This window comes from Strigops habroptila, chromosome 9 (assembly GCF_004027225.2).
Source record: "Strigops habroptila isolate Jane chromosome 9, bStrHab1.2.pri, whole genome shotgun sequence".
NCBI classification, from domain to species: domain Eukaryota; kingdom Metazoa; phylum Chordata; class Aves; order Psittaciformes; family Psittacidae; genus Strigops; species Strigops habroptila.
The window spans coordinates 18,141,768-18,164,635 of NC_044285.2; the positions used below are offsets into that span (position 1 = coordinate 18,141,768).

The following is a 22,868-nucleotide window of genomic DNA, read 5'->3' on the forward strand; positions in this document are numbered from 1 at the left end:
TGTCTCCGCCGGGGGCCGGCGCCCCCCGCCCCGCCGGGCGCGGAGGAATGCGGGATCGTGGCTCCCAGGTCCTTTTGTCTGCCGGAGAAGCTGCGCGCTGGGCCCTGTCCCCGTGAAGCCTGGCCGCTGGGACCGGGAGGAGAGGAGCCGGTGGCTGCCGCAGTGTCGGTGTGTTTTTTAAATCGGTCTGAGAGTACTTTTGTTTTTTATAATAGACATTTTTGAAAGGACTTTAGAGAGTATGGTTTTGATTGGACTGCTGAGGCGGAAGGCGACGCTTGGGCCCCCCCTTCGAGGCAAAGAGCAGCTCAGTGAAGGTGGTCTGGCTCACCCACTCTGCTCTCTGGCTCGGTAGGAGTGTAGGGGTCATCTTTTTTTAGTACTTTGCTCGCTGATTTAATAATAATGTAAATTACCGTCTTTGAAATGTAGTTTCAGATATGTTCAGTGGTGCCCCTCGCATGGTGCGTGGGGGTTTGTTCGGAGGCTTTCCCTTTAAAGGTGCTGTGCTTCTACGGAGGCAATATCCGATGGTTGCTGTCATTTTTGTTACATGTTTTTGATGGCTATAACTTGTTGTGAAAGTAGATGCAACATAAGGAAGTAGGTCCCACTTACAGGAGCAGCGTGACTTGTGCTCTGGAGAGAAAGCCTCGTTTGGGAATGAGCGATCAGGGAGCGCTGAAATGCTGGATATTATAAGGTGTTCCTTTTTTTAAAGGAAAGATGGTTGTCCTTTGTCTCACAGTGTCCGTGCTTTTGTGTGGGAAGGCTGCTGCTCACTTGAGTTCTTCCCTGATTGCAGTTTCCTGGAGCCAAGGTGTGGTAGGGCTCCTGCTTCCTTTGGCAAAACCAGTTATTTTACTCTGTAATGCTTTTGATTTTAGAGGGAGTACACTTTACAGTGGAATAATGTGGAGAAATGATTAGAAGGAAAGGAGCAGTACGGGAAAATTTGTTGTCCCGAATGTTTTTTTACTCAAAAAAATTAATTTCAGGAAGTTTTAACTCTGTTATCTTCAGAATATCAGTGGTAAGCAAAGTTGTCAACCAGAAGCATATGGTAGCTGGGAACCACCCTTCAGGGAACTTTAAAAAGATAAAAGTGCCAAAACAAAATATATGCTCAGGTATTATAACTTTCCAACTTCAAGAACTAGCCAGCATACAGCTCCAGGACACTGTTAGGTATGCTGGCTCTCAGCAAGCTCAGCTGGTAGAGCAAATTTTTCTTTGTTGTTCAGAGCTGTTTCTCCCAAACCCGCGCTTATCAGAAGAGCCAATTGCTGGACAGGCAACTGATTTATTACAGCTGGGAGGCAGGAAGAAGGTGCCGGACACTTTGGGGAACTGCACAGATTGATCACAGTAGCATGTGTAGGGGAGCGTGTCTGTCTGTCTGCTGTGCTTTTTAGGAAAACGAAGATAGTAAGTCACACAATACTCACCTAGATAACCATTGAAATCTTAACAAGTGGCTAGAGATAAAGGTAGGTACATTGAATTTAAAACATTCCAATAAACAAGCAGCGGTTTCTTGTTGATTTCAAGCAAATGAAAAGTGTTGTTTTTAAAGATGAATTTTGCATTCCTACTAGTATAGTAAGATGTAGTGCCTCCCTTTTCAGTTCAAGCTAGCAATATGTGATTATTGTTACATTTACTCCCTAATGGTATATAGACTACTGTCTGTCTTTTTGGTGTTCAGTTTAGTGAGAGTAATTTGTTAAAGATATGTAATACTAGTTTCTGTCAATTCATAATGAACACCATTTCTTATTTACTGGTTTTGCTGTAACTTGGTAATGTAAAATTAAAAGGGAGAAAATTCTCCATCTATAAATTAATCTCTTAAAATTTAATGCATTTCGTATTGCTTTTGGTGCTGTTTTCTAAGGTTCTGTGGGCTCAGTTCTTTTTCATGTTGGTGTTGCCTCAGTTGGAGAAAAATATTTAGAAGGTAATTTTCTGCAGTCTGTAATTGTAAGGCATCTCTCATCATGCATGTTGTCTTACAGTGACTCAGAACTTGTTGTCAGTCCTGTTCTGAGTTGCTGCTGACCTTTCCAGAAAAGGAGAGTAAGTGAAGATACTGATACAGGAAGCTTTCTGGCAGCCACCTGGTGTGTCAGTGAGAGCAAACCAGCGCTGCAGAGTAGGGAGTTCTTAGTTCAGACTGCCGGGGGCTATTTTTGTCATTATCCTGTGTTTGTATGATTTGAGGAGCTGGAGCTGTCACACTGCCCGAGTGATGTGTGTTGGTTAAGTACCTTTTCCTCGCCTCTCCACAAAACCTCGTGATTGTGCTGGTAACTTCACAAGGTAATACGGAGGCACTTCTGAATATTATTAATTGATATTGAATATTGTGCCATTGGAAAATGGAGGAGTGTTGTGTTTGATGCTGATACTTGGAAGTTAAGTTTGCTGAAGCTAGGGGGTTGATTAGAGAAGCGTGTGCACCAGCCTGAATCGCTCTTTTGGCCTACAGAAGTTACCCTTGAAGCTACCTAACAGAGTTGTTATAGAGGTCTGGTGATGAAGGAAGACTCTTAAAAAAAAAAGCAGTAAGATGAAGCAGTGACAAGTGTGTCGATCCAAATATGAATGGGTTTGCTCCACATTAAAGAGTAGTGGTGCATGTTCATTTTTATGTCTCTCTAGAATTTCCGTTATGTTACTGTTGTGTAGTTTGGAAGTCTGTGAGTTTAAAGATCCCTGTTTAGAAAGTGGCATGCTTCCCTCTGAGTATTTGATCTGGTCAAGTGTGCTCTGTACAGTAAGCAGTGCAGAAACCAGCATGCATTTGTTGTGAGGAGCTTTAAGACTATCAAAAGAGAGCACAGAATGCCTTTTGGCAGATCCAGAGGCAGGTGGTGGTGGTGGTGGTAGTAAATGGGCATTTAAGAGGAGGGGAGACAAATATGTAAAGTAGAAATTGTACAAGTACTGAAAATGGTTTTTAATCAGTGCTGTCACGTAAAATGCTGCATGCAGATGTCTGCTACCTCTGGTTAGAGTGCAGTCTTCTCATGCACTTCGATTTCTGAAAGTTCTGCTGAAGTTGGAGGCAGAGTAGCTAGAGGCATTGGCAAGACTGGAGTGTCACAGTCTGCATCAGTTGATGCGTGTGATGTGCCACACCTTCAGCACTGTTGTGCAAATCATGTAATTATGAAAAGCACCCTGGAACAGCTCAGATGTGGTATTTCTCAACAACTTGTCATAGTCTTGTCAAACCACAGGGAGCCAGGCCTCACCTCAGAGAGACTGCAATCTTCCAAGCGCACCTGAGCAAGTCTGAAGAGTTTTTCCAACTTTTTTCCTGCAGGGTTGAGGATTCATTGTGTGTTCTCAATGGGTACATTGATTGTTCAATGTATTGAACACCTGAAGAATTTGAATTGATTTTTTTGGGACAACAGCTGCAGGCAGGTAGGATTGTGTCTGCTGAAATCAGAATGTGGTGATTTGGGTTTTTTGTTTTTTAAAGGGGAATTAGCTTCTGAAGTATGCTTCAAGCTTGCTTTTCAGATCACTGTCAGTTGAATACTAGTTCTTAAATAACATAATGTTGTTAAATACTGAAGAGCAATTCTGGCTGAGGACTGGTATTTCCTGCAAAAGCTAAATATGTTTGGCTGGCATCTGTTTCTTGCATTCTAAGTGCTGTTGACTAGGGGCTGTAACTTCACTGTTGGTCAGAAACATATATTGTGGCATCTGCAAATGACGCAGGGGCCATAAAAAGCACAGAGGAGAGCTCGCACCAGGAAGCTGTCTGAGGCCTAGTAAATGATGATTATGGTGGAGAGCCACATGCTGAATTAATGCAATTTTTTCTGTGTTTAAAGTAATTTAGTAAATTACTTAGGAAACTCAGTTCAGAATAACCCTGAACATCACCAAATGCTTTATTTATATATGAGAGCAAATGTTTTGAGCTGAGTAAAACTTTGAAGAACATGACTGTACTGATCAGACTGCTTTTGATGGTTTTCTCACTTTTTGGTTTTGTTTTCTCGGTTAAATCAGTTACACTGTTCTCTTTTCACTGGGGTAGGGAGCAGCATTCTGCCAAGATTTTTTGGCACTGGACTGTTGCAGACAGTGCCAGAACAAACATACTGTGAAAGCTCAGGTACACAAACTTTAACCCTCTTTGCTTTCCTTTTAATCTCTCCTCAGTAGTGTTTCTTCTCCATCTCCATGACTGTTTGTCTCTGCATTTGCTTTCTCTTTTTTTATTACTAGAGGTCCTAATTTTCTCTTTCCTCCCGTTTTTCTGGTACCTGATATGGTAAGGAGACATTGTGGAAGTGGGATATATAAAGCACTTTCACACACAAATGGTGTGTGAAAGAGGCTCATGTGTGCATGGCAGACTCTTGATTTATCCACGGATTAGTGCAAATTCTTTACAGCTGGTTTAAATGTAAGCAGGCTGATTTTCACCTGCCTTTCCCAAGACCTTGAAGATGTGCAGGTGTTAAGATCAAGGCATTACTCTTTGGTTTTCTGATTGCTGCAAGGTGCTAAGGCCCACAGAGCTAGACTAGTTATTTTTGTCGCAGCTGTGTCTGGGGTTCATAAAATTTCAGACCCAGTTGGGAGTGAAATTAAGCTTTGAGCCATTTCTCATTTGATCAGTGCTTCTTGTGTCATTTAGTAACCTCTTCATGTTTTGCTTCCTGTTTTAACAAACACTCATTGCCTAGCTGAAATGTGGTTAAAGGCTGTTAATTAAAATACTCCATGGAGGTTAGAAAGTGCAGCTTTCAGAAATCAGAAATTTAGCTCTGAAAGCCAGTTAAGGCTTTTCTCATTAGTATTTTGAGATGATTGAAGGAAACAGTTTTTATTGTAGAGTGAATTAGCATTATACCTGGTAAAATATTTATTGCTTTATGGTGTCTTTGTTATGGGAGTAGTGTAAGATTTTGTGTCCGTAATGATTTGTTTCCTTGATTGTAAGAGAGTGTTTTAAACTGTACGTGACAAGATGAACACACTTCTCATTCAGCAGTCTGAACTGGTGTGCCAGCTCCCCACCCAATCCTGCAAGCAGACAGCTTTTCAACTTCCAAGTGGCATGGTACATTCAAGCTTGGGGTGGTGTAGTTGGTCCTCACCAACACCAAACAGGCAGATACTGATTTTTCAAGGTAATTTGTGGGTCCATCATTTAGGATTCTGTGTGAATGTGAGCGTCTGCCTGTCCATGGGCACATACATGTGCATTTTGTCAAGATAGCCATGACCCTTTTTAAACATTTTTTTCAACCTTCAGTTCATAAGTTTTTCATTTGATAATGTTTTCATCCACTGAACACTTGATTTCTTTCTTTCTTCTTCTCAGGGATGGTTAGTAATGTGTCTTTCACTACTATTGGGGAAGTAGGAAGGAAATAGTGGGGACTACAAATAGGGAGATTAATTACTAGGTAATATAAAGAAAGCAAGAAATCTTCTTGCTGCCTTTCCCTTCTTTTCCCTCCTGTTTCCAGCTTGAATGTTTTGACCTGCAACTGATCACTGACTCAAGAAGATTCCTTTCCTTAAGGGTTTAAAATCTGCGTTACACTGTTGGCTTTGCTGTGTTTTTTCTGGCTGCTGTTTGAAAATGAGTTTTTGTGTGTCTCACTCTAACATAAAGATTCAATAACCTTTTTTTTTTTTTTTTTGGCATGCTACCACTGTAATGAGGAACAGTGTCTGTTTTCTTGTGAGGGCTAAAAGCATTTAATTTTTAAATATATAAAGATATATGTGTGTGTATGGATGTATTTCAGTGTGGTTGTTAATCAGTTATCAAAGTAGCCAAACAACTAGAAATTGGTTTTGGAATGTGAAGAAGAATAATTTTTTAAAAAATGCTTTTTGGCCATGATTGTTTAGTAAAATAATGCACGTTTTCTTACTGTTGCTGTCAGGTAGGGTGTGATTTAGGTAGGATGTGCAGGAAGATCAACTGCTGACGTTTCTTGACCTGTAGTTTGAGTTGGCATGTAGAGAGACTAAATTACCAAAAAAGATGTCAGTATTGTAACCTGAGAGGTAAGCACCTGTGTGTGTGGTTGGAAGCGCTAAGTGACCACCTTCTTTACCATGAAAAAGCAGCAGCACAGCATGGTCTAGTGTCTTTGTGTATGGCTGCTGTAGGTGATCTGACTTTGGTTTTGCACCTTCCCCCCACGCCCAGTTCCTTTAACCACTTCCTCAGGAGCTGATGTGTCTGTTGACAGTGGTTGAAAGACGTTTTTCTTACCTACTTGTCTGCTTTTCCACTACTGGATTAAGAATATAGGCACATAGAAAGCCCATGCATTTTTAACTGCAGAGTTTTCAGTGTGGAATTCTGGTTGCATAATCCAAATACCAGACTGTAAAACAGTGTGGTTGAGTGTAAGCGGGGAGGTGAATTACATGCAGATGAAGCTAATCACATTGTTCTCTGACAAACATTCTTCAGTGTTAGGAATGTGTTGGGGACTTCAGTGACCTATTTGTTCTATGAAAAATTATTCACTTAACCATGTTTTATAATCTTACTCAGTTGTTATTCAGTATGTCTGAATTATATATGGTTTTCTGTTGAAATAGAAGGGTTCATTGTAACCGTCCGTGAAATTTCTTATATGAGACTGAGCAATACTTTTTATTTAGTGACAAAGAGGAGGAAACCACATGTACCATTACGCATGAGTGCATATGTTAGTTGATTTTGTAAGTTCACTCACTATCACAAAATGACTTGTTTTCTCAATAAAAGCTTAATCTTTCTGGTTTTGGCTGGAAGATAATAGCAGAAGAAATAACTTGGTTTTTTTCCATAGCTCTAAGTGAGGGTTGTTTAGTTGTTTCTTTCTTTAAATGTTCTTCAGAGTCTATTTGAATTCTTGTACATTTGAATGTGTTTTGAGTCAGGCTAAGACTTGATACCGTTGAGACTTGTATTCATTGTGCATCTCTGTTATGAGGGTATGAAACACTGAAAGAATGGTTAACATTTTTGTATTGTTAGTAATGCTTACTAGGAAACTCGCTTCCTTGTAAATTCTCTTTCTTTGATTTAAATGTCATTTACATTTGATCTTTTCTTTACCTTTTCCTCTAGTGCATGGGCGTTAGCTGATTTTAAAACAAAACATTTGAAATAGTGTAATTAAACCCCATTTCCCCTTCTGTCTGGTTTCATTTTGACTAGGATGCTGGTTTTCTAAAAGAGGCAATACGATGTCTAACAAAAGAAACTTGTGTAAAGTACTATTAAATAGAATATTTATTTTTCTAGTATCAAACACTTTAGAATTCAGTCTATTTATGAACCTTTTGTAATGGGGCTGAGGGTAGGACAGAAAGGAGAGCTTTATGTGACATGAAGTTTGAAAACAAATGGGAATACTCTTTAAATTAAAACCTAAAGAGTAAACCAGCTGGCTTGTAAGCAAGGTGTAGAACATGTCTCTAGTTTCCAAAGCCTGTAATGTTCCTTTCTGCTGCATTCTCTGTCTAGAATGGCGCTTTAGCCTACTCAAAGGTTTAAAAAATACTCTTGTAACATTTGCTTCCCTTTCCAGTCACCTGGTTTTCATTATAGTTACTCATCTGGAATTAACTAGCCTTAAGTTCTTAAAATGCAGAGCAGATCCTTTTACCACATGTGTATACAGTTTAAACACACCACTCCCCCTCCTCCCTGCCCAAAATAAAACCCCAAACTAAAACAAAAAACCCCCAAACAGTCAACAACCACAGATGTTTAACTCAGTATGTAAGTTCTGGAACCTACTCCTAGGTTACAAAATAATGCTAGCATTCTGCTTTGGCTTAGTGCACTTCTGTGGATGCGAGCGCTGGCTCTGCCTTGTGATTTTAACACCAAGTTTAGTTTAGATACTCATTTCAGTATTTTTGATTCCTCCTGCCTAAACAGACAATAGGGTCAGATAATAACGAAGCTTGCATGTATACTTGTGGCAACTGCCTTTTTAAATATACAATTGAATGTGAAGTCAAAAACTGGGAACACAATCAGCTGTGTTATTAATACATGAATGCTTACTACCAAGTAACTTATATGGCCTCCTAGGAAATTTTACGTGCTGCCTGAGAAAATACTGACTTACCATAGAGGACACCTATATTTCTTTTAGGCAAATAAAGTGGGGGTTTTCAGTGCCAGAGTGTCCAATTATGCATGTATCCAGATGTCCTGCAGTATTGACTGATGTTCTGTGATGAGGAAAACTTCTTATTTTTGGCCTGATAAGCTGTTATATTGTATATGCTGGTTTAAAACTGAGTTTATGGGCCAGAAGGAAACACTACGTGGCTCTGTAGTGTTGTGATTTGGACAGTTCATTTTAAGTGGGAAATCCTTGGTTTCAGTCTCAATTCTGAAGACTGAATGTTTCATCTGGTAGATTTTGAATATAGAACGCATCAATATTCAATGCCGTGGAGACTACAGCCTAGGTAAAAGCTGTAAATGCCAGGCTTGCTGAAAGTCACACACTCTCTTGCTTTGTCTCACTGTTCCCTTGGATAACTACTTATTCATGGGAATTGCGATCATTAACAGAAGGAATCGTCAGTCCTCCCTCAGCACTTCGTAGTCTAGTAGAAAGGTCTTCTAAGGGTAGGAGGTGTGTGCATTAAACCCCGAGGCATTCACATCTTGAACAAATGGGGATTGCATGGAGAAAACTCCTCAGCCGGTTCATTCAGTCTTTGAATCGACTTTGTGTCTGCTATACGTGCAGCATGCTGTACATGTGTGACGTATATGTGTTTGTCACCACGTACTTCTGTTTGTGGGATAATGTGATCAGCACAGTATCAGTGCTGTATACCAGTGCAGCCACAACTGTGTAAATCTCATTCCTTGTGCAGATGCCGAGTACAGTTACAGTGGCCTTTTCCAGTTTAGCTTATATCAGTACAGCTGACCTGCTGTGTCAACATGAATGGAACTGAAAAAAGGACATTTAGTCCAAAGATATGTCTGTGCCAGTCATTATGTCATTGTAATTTAACCATATAATTGCACAAGGAAGATAGGAGTGTTGGTACAGCTCCTGTCGAGAACAAAGTCCAGGTTGTTTATAAAGGCTGTAGAGACTATTGGCAATAGTTTAATGACCCTAATCTTGTTTCCATCCAACGCGCTCTTAACAGAAAGACCAAAGTATTGCTCTTATTGTGCTGATACTTTGTGGCCTTTTCTTTGGTGATGTAATAAAGGACTATTTTAAAACTTGGATGTAAGCACAGTTGTGTAGCAGCTATGGCCTCAGGTCACCCCTGCTCCTGTGACAGTCGTTGCCAGTTTGCATTGATCACACAGCTGCATGCTGCCACATCTCTGGTGGACACTGGAGCTTGCAGGTTTCTTAACTTGGCTGCCTTACAGAAACTGCTTCCTGTTTGTCTCTTCCTCTTCCTGCTGCTTTTTTCTGTTGACAGTTTCTAAATTATGCAGTGTGCTATCTAAACAAAACTATTGGTTTCACAGGTGATTTGTATAGTGTTCTGTAGTTGTAACTTTCCTACAGTGGAAATCTACAGCTTTGTTCTGTGATGAATGCAGTGTTTGCCAGGAGCATTCATACTTCACAAGACTGCACTTGGAGTCAGTTTTCAATAAGAAAATAAAAAGTCAAGGTTCAGAAGTACTTATTTGAGTGATCATGAGGGTGGGATGGTTGGGGCCCCTGTGATGAGAGTGCCAAACTGATTAGCCATATCTTGCTCATTCTGCTTGGCATAACTTGATGAACGTCATCAGGATGAGTTACAGAAAGTGGAAGCTGGAGGGACATCTCTGAATGATCCCATAGTTATGTGTGAGTCTGTGTGTAAAGGTGTTTAATTGTTTGCTCTCTTGGGGATGTATTGGTACACCTCTTCATTTACAGAGAGCTTTGTAGGATGTGTAACAAATGAGTGTTCAGATTTCACTTAGATAAATTGTTCTAGAAAAGACAACATTTCCCCTTCATATTACATGATGCAAAATGATGTTTCTGAATTTCTGAATGAGCTGATATTGATGTAAAATGGCAAATAACTTACTGCTTCAGGTAACATTGCAGATTTGCTTTCCTTTTTCTTACAACATGTTAGTATCATTTTTGCCTAACCATTTGAGGCTATTCTGAAAGCACAGCAAAATGTGGCAGTTGGTAACTGTTGCAGTAGGCACTTCAGTTCAAGCTGAGAAAGCAGCCAGTGTTCCTCAGCCTGTATACCACTAAATGAGGTGTAACAAACACAGATTACTATTATTATTATTTAATGTGGTTAAGGAGTTTGTTGAACGTAACCTTATTCCAAAGTAGGGGCTGCTAATATAATGCACCCCTCCTCCTCTTTTTTAAAATAACACTAAAAAAAGCCAAACCCAAACCCCTCAAATCCCAGTTGGAATACTGATTATTGAGGGAAGGCATACGTACCTTTATAGATAGGTTTGAGAGTTTTTCCTCACGATTCAGTGTTAACTGTGTGACCTGAAAGTCCTCAACACCCAAATCTGTTTGAAGGGCCAGGTTTCAGGGCTGTGTAACGTGCTTTGAATTGAGAAGGGGTTTGGTATGGATCTGTGTCTCTTGTTTCTGGTCTACTTTTAAGCCTAGCACTTTCATGTCAGTACCGCATCTGAAAGAAATAACATGCACTTTCTTTACAGATGAAGCCAAACTGTCTACCTTTAATTTAGATCATAAGCAGTTCAGGGCAGTGACTTCATTTTGGCTGCGCATTCCATGGTGCCTGTCCTGGTAGGGTCCTGAGTAATGCCTGAAGCTCCTGGCCTAGTTTAATGTATTAGTAATAAGGAACAGACAGTAACTGCTTCAAGACCTGAATTGAGGAACACCTAGAGAGCCAAGCTTTAATGCAAGTATCTATTGAGCCAGCCTCAGAGAAATACAGAAAGCAATCTTTAGCAACCTTTAAAAAAATATCAATTGTGTAATCCCTCGGAACAGAGCAACTATAGGTCAGAAATTTAATAGTGGCTTCTGTGTTTAATCTTATTGGGAGTCACTTCCATGTTGTTTGAGTTCTTCGTGGGAGGAGATGTTTGTGCAGAAGATAAACTACACATTTCTAATGTGATGCAATTGGAGCAAAGTTCTTCCTAAAAGTTAAAGCAAACAAATGAGCCATCTTTTCCAATTCCCTGATTGGAAAGATGGAAAAGTTTAGTGGATGCTATTTTTTTTGGCATTGTGCAGAGCTGGTGGACTTGTTTGCTGCTTTGTGCAGGACTCTGCAGAATGAGCACTACTCGAGTATCGTTCCACACTTCACAAGCAAGCAGTGCAGGTATTTAAAATGCCTGAATGTGAAATTGTAATAGCTTGGTACGTGGTGGAAAAGTAAGAATAATAGTCTGCATTGTAATGCTTTGACCTCCGGTTGTGAACCAATTCTGCCCACAGATGATAACATAATGAAAGCAAAAATGTTATTTCAAAGTGGGAGATTTCTGCTGGGATTTTGATGCTGGAAAGACCGTTTTGTGTTCCTGGCAAGGAAAATGTGAAGTAGTGGTTTGTTCATGCAGCACTTTATCTGTGTTTAAGTGCGTGAATGATTCTGGTTTCTGTTTCCTTCTGGTTAGTTTTTTTGTAATGCAGGAAAATAAAATTGTATCAGGGTAGATGGGTGGTCCATACAGCCACATCAGTGAAACATAGGCTATTTAAGGTCTTCCCTTGCTCTTCTGTTTGCCAGTGCCAAATGTTGGTTTTCTCAATAACATTTTTGTCAAATTCGACAAACTTCTTCAACTTTTCTAACTTGAAATGGAAGCCAAAACAGCTCTACCTAGCTGTGCTCTTGTCTGTCTGATCTGGTTATTGCTAGGTTACAGTCACAGCTGTAGGAACCCATCAACTTTAGAAATAGGAACATTTGGTTTTGGAAAACCAAACCCAGAAAACTGAGACATGTGAGAAAATGTGTTTCTTAAGTAAAGTAATAATTGCAGCAGTTGAAAACAATTCTGGAGTCTTTGGTGAAGAGTTTCAAGTAATTGCTTCAAATAATATTTCTCTGGACTGTGGAATTTCTGTGTTGTGTTTCAAAATCAAGCAGAGCTTGTGTGGATGCAATACAAACAAAAAGATACTTTTTTCATGGAAAGTAGCAGGTAAATGTGTTGCCTGCAACTAAAACCCAAGCCAGGACAAGGCTCACATGCTTTCCTGTCAATAGCTCTTCAGTCTGTTAGTTTAGTCCCTAATAGAGGTTAACGAACATGACTGACTATTTTATATAACTGTGCTGCTAAGATGGAGTCAGCAGAGCTGTTGGTAGCACTCAGCATGTGTTATACAACTGCAATATTGGAGCCAATTCATTTTACACTCTTTCTCTTTTTTTTTTAATCTTTTCAGTGTGCCGGTCAAATAAAAGCCCGTGGGTCTGTCTGACGTGCTCCAGTGTCCATTGTGGAAGGTGGGTACGAAGTGTTAGCGTGCAAATCTTTTAATCAGACCTTTATCTTCTTCCTTTGTTGCTTGACTCTGAGGGACTTCCTTTGGAATTTTCCTGAATGCCCTATAATTCCCTGAAATAAACCTTTTGTGATCTCATGTAACATTATGTTTATACTAATCACACTTCTTTGTTACCTTATGAGAGTCCAGAGGTGACACTCAACATCATTTTTTTCCCAAAAGAAAGGTGGCTGGTGAATGTGGTTGCACAGCTCAAAAAGCACCTGGAGAACTGCTACTGCAGTGGGTTATTGTATAGCTCCATTCTGTAAAAGATACTTCTATTGTAATAAGATGAAACCAATAAGAATTCTTGGAAACCCACAAACCCAGAATTGACACATGTTATTTTGGGAAAAACAACAACTATCCAGCTTAGGCCAAAAATACCTTAAATTTACTGTAGTGTAGTTTTGGCACAAAGTTATTGCCATAACATATAAGGAGTAGCTGCTGTCAGAGTTCCTTCAGACTACTCTTGTGTTTTGTCTGTATTAGTTGAAGTACACCAAAAGAATTTGTAGAGAACTGATACAGTCCATCCTGTTATTTATATGTCAGGATAATTGTAGAAAATTTGCTGCTACGTATCTGTTTGAGATGCACATTGAATCAAAATGCAGCTAGTGTTGATATCCAGACGGTACCTGAGATGTGAACTTTTTGTCTGGAGGGTGGCATCTGTGCTGGTGTGCTTTTAATCTGGAAAAGCATCATTAAACTTAGAGACTTTGTTTTTTAAAGGAGATTGAATAAACTCCAGGTTTTGTTTCTTTCATCACAACTCCCCCCTTTTTTTGATCACAGCTTCCCCTCTTTTCTTTCCAGCACAGATCATGTTTATCTCTTTTAATTTCTTTTTTAAATTTATACTTAGTGACACCTAAGAGAGGGGGCGCTGGTTCATGTTATGTGATGGTGTGAAGTGAATAGTTTGGAGTATTTTATTTGTTACTAAATAAAAAAAGTAGTATTAGTGTCCACACATAACGTTTCTTGTGTGCAGTTAGACATTGAGTCAGTTATTTGTGCCATTTGTTTTGACTCTTCAAACTGCTCCCATCCTTAGAATGGAAAATAATGGAACAAAAAGAATGTAATATACCTTGTAATGGGATTGCTCTTGATCATGAAATCACACAGAATATTCTTTTGTTCAGATAATTTGAAATCAAAGGAAGAGGAATAGGGCTTTTTAGATCTTCACTTGAAGTACATCCTCCTGGTTAGAGTCACTGGGAGCATTACTAACCATGGTATTAGCAGCGGAGCATTTCTGGTGGGAGCACAGCTTTCTGAACCTGGCATTTGCACTGGTAGGCAGAAAACCAACTCCTGCAGCGCAACTGTCTCATTTGGGTTATGACATAGCTGCTGTGGGATTCTGCCAGCACAGCAGTGTTGGTAGCCCTGTGGCTGCAGCGCCTCAACCAGCACAGCTGCGTTAGCAGAGCTGTTTACACCTGCATGTGAGAGCAAGCATAGAATACAGAGACCTTTGTGTGGAGCATGTACAGAGTTCCTGTCCATTAGTATTACTGAGTTCAACAAGAAAGAAATGGGGGAGAAGGGAATTGCCTGAGGTATGGCCACGCACTCCTAAGTGTCAATGATTTTCAGCTGATTCTTGGGGTTATTGCATCTGTAATTACACTTTTTTTATTAAAGATGCTTAATTTTCTAGATCTCAAATTTTGAGCTCGACAGTGGTCCCTGTGTCAGTAAAAGAGCTGTAGGACTTTAGATTTCTTTTTCAGTTATGTGATCCCAAGCTCTAGAGCCTTTCAAATTCTTGAACTTTATAAAATGTAGAATGCTCGAATATTAAATTGTGCTGTAGAATGGCAAAGCTTAAAATAGATGTGCTTTCATATGGGGGTCAGCAGACTGTTAAAGGGATCACAAGCATGATGAGTGCTGCATGGAGAATAAAGTAGAACTGTAGGAAAGGTAGATGGGGAAAGCAAGATGGAGAACTAACCACATTAAAGCTATGGAAAAAGGGAGCTAATGATTTTCTCAGTTATGAAGTTGCATCAGTTTGTTAAGGGCCCAGATCCCGGGTTTTGTACAAGGATGCCAGGTTGTGGTTGCTGTGAAGGAGCTGGAAAGATTAATTTGGACATCATGGGAGAGTAAAAAGGTGAAAAGCTAGAAAATGTAACCAGGGTTTTCACACAGGTGAATTGCCTATTTTAATGCCTGTATAAATATTGGATGTTTATTAGGCTGCCTGTTTTCTCCTTATTTTCTATGAATGTTGGTTAAGTGACTGTTGAAAAGTACAAGACTTTTGTTTGTTTTTCATTTATTTTAGATATGTGAATGGCCACGCAAAAAAACATTATGAAGATGCACAAATTCCTATGACCCATCATAAGAAAACAGAAAAACAAGAGAAAGTTCAGCATACTGTGTGTATGGATTGCAGTAGTTACAGTACATACTGGTAAGGGTTTAAACGCTGTGATTTGGCAACATTTTACATACTGAAGGTGATAACTAGAGATTCCTGTGAAGTATATTGCATTACACACATTTTTGAGCACTTAATTTCTTGATTTCCAGACCTGGTTGTTTAAAAACAGTTATGAAACAACCCTCTGCTTTTTTGCAAGTGTATTGTAGTACTGGTTGCAGCTAAACCCCTGCATTTGAAATGGTTTAGCAGAAAGTTTTTGAAATAAATGCTATTTATGTGGTTTGGAGTTGCTTCTGTTTGCTTTGGGGCATATTTAATTGCAAAAGCTGCTGCTTGGTTGTAGTTAACTCCTTCCATCAAATGGGTGCGCCTTTTACACATCCTTTATTTGTCAGAATCTCAGAAAGTAAAGTAATACTCTATAGTTCCTGCCCAAGAGGTGTGACCTTGAGGTGTGTATGTATGTGTTTCGTTTGGGGTGGTTTTTTCCAGGATTATTTTTTTTGTTCACTTCAGAAGAAAGGCTTCTTTCTTCTGGAGATCTAATGCAACCTGTATGAGTTCAAGAAAGTGGTGGATCCTGTCGGGAAGCAGCATCAAGTCTCTGGCAAAATTAAGTAGCAGAATCACAGAAGTGATTCGTTCTACCAGTTCCTTACATTGGAGTATGAGCACTGTTTAGGGAGATTTAAGAGTTATGCTGGTAATATTGGGTTCCTTATCTTCCTTGTTCCTTGGAGAGCAAAGACTGGAAGTCTATTGACAGCAATGCTTTTGTGCATTCAGCATCTTCCATCCTCTTCATCCCATAGCAAAACTGTGGACAGCTGCTTTCCCATTTCCTGTTAGCTTCATGGTTTCCAATGTATGTCATTACTTGTGTGGTGTAGCAGTGCAGGACTTGAACAAGGCAAATCTTGGGAAAAGCGTGTTATGGTCTTGTAAAATTACTGAGTATATAGCTCCACTGATGGGTATCTTTCATGTACTTCGTCAGGGAGAAATCTGTTTGCTGAAGTTTGGGAATCTAGTTTTATGAGGAATATTTCTTTAATGTATTTTTAGCCCCTGCAAGTAAAATCACAGTTACGTGGTCTCACTTGAAGACATTTTGTTTGGAGCAGCTCAAGAATTACTCAGATGATGCATGCAGCTATACAGATGTTAAGCATAGAAGAAAGGTTTGACTAGCTTTGTGATGTATGGGGATTTTGCTTCTATTTACATTTTATTTAGATGACCAGCATTTTAATCTGCTTCTGTGTGAAAACATAAAGTTTTTTCAAGTGGTATATATGCACAGGTTACCAGCATTGGAACAGCTGTGGGAAGCTAATTCCACTCTAACGCTGTTAATAACTGAGTTCTGTGCTGTGGCTTTTTGTTTTGTTTGAAATGTGACCTATCTTCTAGTCACTCTGGAGGTAATAATGTGTGAAGGAGTTTTAGCAGGGTATTTGAAGTCTTGATTGCATCTCCATTTACTATGACAGATAGTATGCCCAACTTGCCGAGGCTTGATGACTTACACTAGCAAGTCAGAGTACCCAGCCAGCCTTATCCCAATCATGATGTGGGCATTGCAAAATGACAGCCAAACGGAGGACTATGGGTTCTGTTACTGAAAGAAACTATGCTTGTGAGGAGAGGTAGGCAAACGTTTAGGAAGCCCACTGGTGTTTCACAGCATATCTTTGGTAGGGCAAACGAGAAGCAGTTTAGCATGTGATGCCTTTTCTGCTGTAATCGAAGTAGAAGGCTGAGTCATCTGTGGATGAACTGGAACTAATTGTAGGGAGCTTTGCCTTGGGGAGTTCCTGTTGTGTATAATTCAGTAGCAAATTATAACTCTCCTATGCTAATGTGTAGCTGAACAGGTTTCAAAAGCAGTGTATGTTTGCTTTCAATTAGGCTTTTTTTTATTATTATTATTTTTTTATTTTTTTTCCCCAGCTGGTAATCAGAAAAAGATACTTGGATTTGTTATTGCACCAAATCGTTCAGTGAAAATGAGCTTGGATGTGTAAAGATGAAGCAGAAAGCATTCAGACCAACTTCTGCCTCTTTATTTCAGACAGGACTGTGTGGGCTGCTATCAAATAGTGCTTGCCAGTTAAAACAAATAGTTGGGTGAATTCAAGTAGCGACTTGCTACTGTGGAGATTGAATTTTGAGATGATAGTTGTTAGCTGCTTCATTTTCTATAGGAATCCAGTACATGATATGTTTATGCAATGATGTTTCTTTTGAGTGAACTTTTAAAAGATTAGTATTTTATGCTTCCACTGTGGGCAACCTCAATAATTTGGACATCAAGTAAATACCATCCTAAGACTTAATTGAATTTTACTTCTACTGAAAAAACAAGGGAGGTGTTTTGATGCAGTGCTGGCTTTTATGTTTTTATTTGCAATTTTGTTTACTGCACAGAGTTGAGTAGAAAACTCTTGTTAATTGCCCGTGTTCCTTAGCTTGCATGATAGTAGCAGCGAACAGGCCCTTTGGGCTCTTTTCTTAGCAGAAGGCATTTAATCCTTTGATTTTTCTTTGGCCATGTCATAAGCTTTCATGCAGTCATGATAGCACAGCCCAGGGTTTGCCTTAGCTGTTCTTGTCGGTTCAAGGGGAAGAAATACTATGTGACTGTTGAAGCTACTGAGGTTTATTGAATCTTGTTTCTAGTTCACATGCAATCTTGCTGTAAAACAAAGCCAGATAAGGCCATCTGCTGTAACTGTATTTCAGCCTGGAAGGCTAGGTGTGTTTGTTTTCTTTGATGACAAGCTTTCAACGTAGCTTTGAAAGGAAAATGTTTGTGTTCTGGTGGGAGGTGGTTAGTTTTCATTTTTTTTAATCTGAGATAAGGTTTTTATTGTCTTTATGAATTTGGTTATGTTTTGCAAAATAGAGTCATGCTAGAGATATCATTGAGTATTGGGAAACAAGAGATTTGCTTTCCAGAGGGTTTTGGTCTGTGTTCTGTGTCCTCCTATTCGTCTGTTTAGTCTTCAGAGTGGAAAAGTTGAGAGAACGTTAGTCTTTCCTTTATTCTGAGAGTATACCTCTCTTCCTGATTCTTTGGTTACTTTGAGACAGTAGATGCAATACTAAATCTTGAGCTTGAATTATGTTTGAGATCCTAAGCACTGAGAAAGAGACTCTCCAATTCCACTTTTTGGAGGTAATCAGCCTTTCAGTTAGTTCTAAAGAGTTTACAAGAAGCACAGATCTGTTTTATCTTCAAGCTGTCTTACAATGCTTTCTCCTTCTGTGTTAGTGGTGGTTTTCCTGTGTGCAGGAGGAAACCTGCTTTCAGAAATACCTTTACTGAAAGAGGACTCTTGTGGATTTGTTTTCTCTGTGCTAGTGCACAGACAACTGGTTAGCACAGAAGAAGAAAGGCTGCCTTGTTTATGTATTTGCACAATATGTTTCCTGTGTTCATTTAATCCCAGACCCAACTTGCAGGTCAGATTTCTGACCCATTAGCCCCCTTGTTATCTCTTAAAGGGACATGGTTGTGCTCATGTGTGTGTGTCCCTGTGTTTGTCCGTCCATGTCCTATGTCGTGTCCCCCCCCCAGTTGATGTAAAAATAACCAAGTGTCAAGGACTTAAAAATTTTCCTTTATTAGTCTTTCTGTTTGTGATGGTGGTTCTATGTAGAAAACAGATTTACTGTGCTAGTGCATGAGCATCTGAAAATGAAATTGCTTGGGACCATTATTTTGCATTCTGCGGTCAGTGGAAATTAAAGAACTTAAAAAAGCCTTTTATCAAGACAGTAAACTTGAGTTAGTTCACTCATATATAGTGTCAACACAACTAAGGAAACTTGGATTTTCTTATTTTTTCCTGTCCTATAATTCTTCAAATCCAATGAGGATTTTTTATGGAGTTCTGTAACCTACCAAAACAGCCAGCACTAAGCTGAAGTGTTCCCCAGAGCAGTGCATACATTCACTGGCTTGCTGCCATTTTAGCTGCAAAGGAGGCCAGAAAAGACCAGGCCTTGGGGGTAGCAGAGGTGCTAAAAATAGAAAGTGTATAGAGAAAATACTGTGCTAACCCATACAAGGGACCCTTCCTGAAATACAGGATTTGTTCTGTACAATTGCTGTTAAAAGCATGTTGTAGAACTGCTGTATGCAAAAAGGTGTATTGTTGATTTGTGATAATCTTGAGGATCACAAATAAACATCTGTTTTGAACGTCAGCTTCACATACAGGAGGTAATCTTGCAGCAGTTTACCGTTAAGGGGTGTGGGCTTAGCAAATTTTAAGCTATTGAAGCATAAGCTACTTCCTATGCTGTTTACTTCTGTTATCCAAACCAGATTGGTAGTAGTGCTGTTATTTCTAGTAGTGGTGCTGAATCCTCGGTGTTGCAAGGGAGGTGGTTTAAAAAACCTGCCCATTAAAAAGAAAAATAGGAAAATATTGTCTTGTTTTAAATGAGTCTTAAAATTACTTTTCCACTGTTACAAGGACCCTGACATTTAATGATGTATTTGTTTTATTCCTCCATCTTGTAGAAAGTGATAACTTGCAGTTTTATGTACATGTGAAACTGGCATGTGAGATCAGACTAAAACCAAGGTTAACATGATCTTTAGGGCATGGGGGCAAGTATTAAATCATCTTTCAGGAATAAGTTGGTTTAGAGGCTTTCAGTGAGCTTGCACCTGCTTTCATTCCCTATTTACAAACATTTATAAATGTAATTGTGCTGGTATACCTGGGGGTGTGGACAGGCTTGGTGTAAAAGAGGGGTTGGACTGTACTGTATGTACCTGCACCATATTTGCCTCTCAGCAGAGCTGGCCTGGATAGTTTGCTCTGATGATTGTCCTTGAGGTGTGGTGTCCTGTGAGAGTGGCAAAAGCAGGAACACTTCATTAGGTAATTGTAGGTGGCTGATAAATCTTGGGAGTTGTATTCATTTCTCCTCTTGGAGGCAAAAATCAACAGCGATCCTGGACAGACTGGTCTGACAGACTCCTTTTGGTGGCAAGGGCCTTTTCGCAAGGATTCAGTGTTTGAATAACACTAGCATTACTGTTGCCTTTGAACTGCATTGCAGATTTATGCAGCAAAGCGTGTTGTAAATACCAGTTGTGCCTGAAGTCGGTAGCTTCATTAACTTCCAAAGCATGGCTCTGCTCCAGGAGAAGAGTAACCTGAGACGATGAGGATGTATTGCACATTTGAACCAGTCCCATGCCAAAGGGAAAGGAGAGAAAATAGCTACAGTTCTGTTATTTAAACATATCCGGAGCAAGTTAGTTTTCTTCACAGGAAGTGTTAAGTTGCCTGCCACAATTTTAAGCTGCAGTTTGATGATCAGGCAAGTAATGCAAGAGATTTAGAATACGGCAAAGCAGCAGAAGTTAATGCCACCTTGCAAGAGGGTTTTCTTCATGACGGTTTTCTTTACTACTGTCCGCAAGTTGACGCATGCACCGTGGATTTACATGGACTCTGGAAAAGAGTGAAATAAGGTGTGGGGTTTTTTCAGCATTCTCTAAAAGACCCTACTCCCCCCTTTAGTAGTGGTCTGCTTTTGTGCACTGTATGAGGCCTTACAAGCCCACAGTTTGAATATTAAATTATAATGAACATCTTTGTTCCTTAGGAAATGCAAGATGTTTGTAGAACGTTGTTGCATTGTAGACTTTTGTAACCCTTGCATCTGCTGAGAGGCCATTTTGATTTGGCTTTACATTTGCTTCGAGGCTTTGGGGGAATCAGCTTTTCTCTGTTTTTCAGCTCAGTTACTTCCTTTTGCACTTACCCTGAAAAAGCTCAAAGTACTACCTTAAGTTCTAGAAGAGTTTCTGTGTATAAAGACTGTATGAGAGATTGAGTGATATTTGTGGTTAAAGCACGAGGTGCGAGTTGCGAGACTCTGGTGTGACTTTGGACGAACCACATAATCATTTCGTTCATCTTCCCTGGTCTTGTTTCTGTAGCAGAAACTTACATTATGTATGTATCTGTTCAGCACCTCAAGCTTTAATGATAGCTTTATGGTATTATAGTAAATTGATTTATGCTCTACATTAATAAAACATTTGTATTCTGTTTGCTTGCTGTCAGTTGATCTTTTCTGATAAATCTTCTGTAGATTGTATACTAACGCTGCTTTTGGTTACACCCTGTGTTTGAATTCTTGCTAATCTGCAGTTCTGCAATTGTGACAAGCAGTGCATCCTGCTTCTGATTTCTGATGAAAAACTGAGCTAGAAGAAAAAAACATGTCATAAGATGGTGCCTGTACTTTCCCTTGCTATAGGGTACTTTCAGAGGGAACCAAGCTGAGTACATAGGTGTTGTGCTCCCCTGTTCCCCTTGTAATCTTCCCCTGAATCAGTGCTTCCTGCACGTAGGCTTGCATGGCTGTTTTGGGGTTCTTCAGTGAAATCCTTTGGACGTTCTGATAAATGTTTTTATTGCAGTTATCGCTGTGATGATTTTGTAGTCAATGATACCAAGCTGGGCCTGGTACAGAAGGTCAGAGAGCACCTACAGAACTTGGAAAAGTAAGTGGTTTGTTTACACCCAGACTGCATTGGGTGCCCTTGTAATACTGCATCATTTAAGTGGTATTTCTGGTTTATGTGTATGTACGTATTTAATATAGATATTCTGGCCTTTCTGTGTGTGTATGTGTGTTTAAATATCCTTTTCATCCCTGAGAAGCAGAGGTGCAGAACAAATGGATTTGATCTTGTTGCTTCTTTTTTTCATACAGTAAATCTTACAAAAGCAGTGTATGGTGATACAGGAATTTAGATTTCTTGCTAACTAGCCAATAATTACTGACTTTCTCCATATAAAAGGGAGAGAATTTCCAGAACAGAATCATAGTTTTTTCAAAACAAGAATGAAGTTTTTGGAGCAGGGAAATTGAAGCAAAAATGCAGGTAAAAGCAGTCTTCCTATTAATTGTGTAATTTTGTTTCCAAACGAAAAAGTGAAGAAGGCTTATGAACTTGGAATTGTACAGAAGAGACATGTTTTTCTTCTGCCTTTATCTGGTGCTGTTCCACTGAAAAGCAGGTATTACAGTATTCGTGGGGCAGGTGCTGTGGCCAGTGCTAGATAGCAAACAGTCTTTTCACAGTTTGGTTTGAAATCTTACATAAGACTAAGTAGAAGTACGTGTACATGCAGTGCTCGCAAATAGGTTTGAATGCCCCAGAGTTCACACAGGACTCCTGCAAAGAAATTCCTGTGATTTTTGGGAAATCTCTGGATCCTCCCTGAGTTAAGCATGTCACTTAGTCCGTAGGTAATATTAACATTTTCATTGTTTTCCATTCTCTTTTTATTGGGCCTCTCAGGTATGTAAGGAGGTATAAAGATGTTTAAGTGTAAAGAGAAGTGCTCGGTAGTATTTTGGAAATGAAACTCTTTGGGAGGTACATGATGCCGTGGAGGCTTTTGTTGTGTGTAACAGCAGTTTTTGAATGTTTGGAGGGCTTTTTAATTAAAAAAAGAAAACAAAACCCAAACCTGAAATCTGGAACAAGTTAGGATTTTGCTATTAGATTAGAGAGCAGCCACAAAGTGGTAGAATTGAGGGGGCAATAATTTCCAGTGATGTGGAAAAGAATTACTAATTGTAAATTTGTATTAATGTTACACAAACATCATGTATTTTTATTGAAGTAAAAGAAGTCAGCTATAAAACCTAAGTGCTCGCACTTGGGAGCTTTCTGATTTTTGGTAGCTTTGTCCTGATCTTTTGAAGTTGTGATTCTTCTGATAAAAGTATTTTCTGGAAAATTATGTATTAAGTATTCCTTTGATTAAGGAGAAGCATTCATATTTTAGAGGAAAACTAGCATGCTAATAAGGCCACTTTTGAGGGTTCTTACTGTAACATGCATAACTTAGGGCAATTAACTTGGACATTGGTGTTGAAAACAG

The 22,868-nt window shown here is 39.5% G+C and overlaps 1 protein-coding gene across 6 annotated transcripts in view; it reads left to right on the forward strand.

The window, feature by feature from the left end:
* USP3 (ubiquitin specific peptidase 3) overlaps window positions 1-22,868 on the forward strand; it is a 91,275-nt gene that overhangs the window by 51,579 nt on the left and 16,828 nt on the right. For 4 of the 6 annotated variants that reach the window (XM_030497017.1, XM_030497016.1, XM_030497018.1 and 1 more), the window contains 3 exons: window positions 12,411-12,471; window positions 14,830-14,961; window positions 21,392-21,475. In XM_030497017.1, the coding sequence (XP_030352877.1) occupies window positions 12,411-12,471; window positions 14,830-14,961; window positions 21,392-21,475 (277 nt within the window). Of the gene's footprint in view, window positions 1-371; window positions 1,491-12,410; window positions 12,472-13,620; window positions 14,096-14,829; window positions 14,962-21,391; window positions 21,476-22,868 lie in introns of those variants that run through there. The other 2 variants (XM_030497020.1, XM_030497021.1) reach the window with 2 other exon arrangements.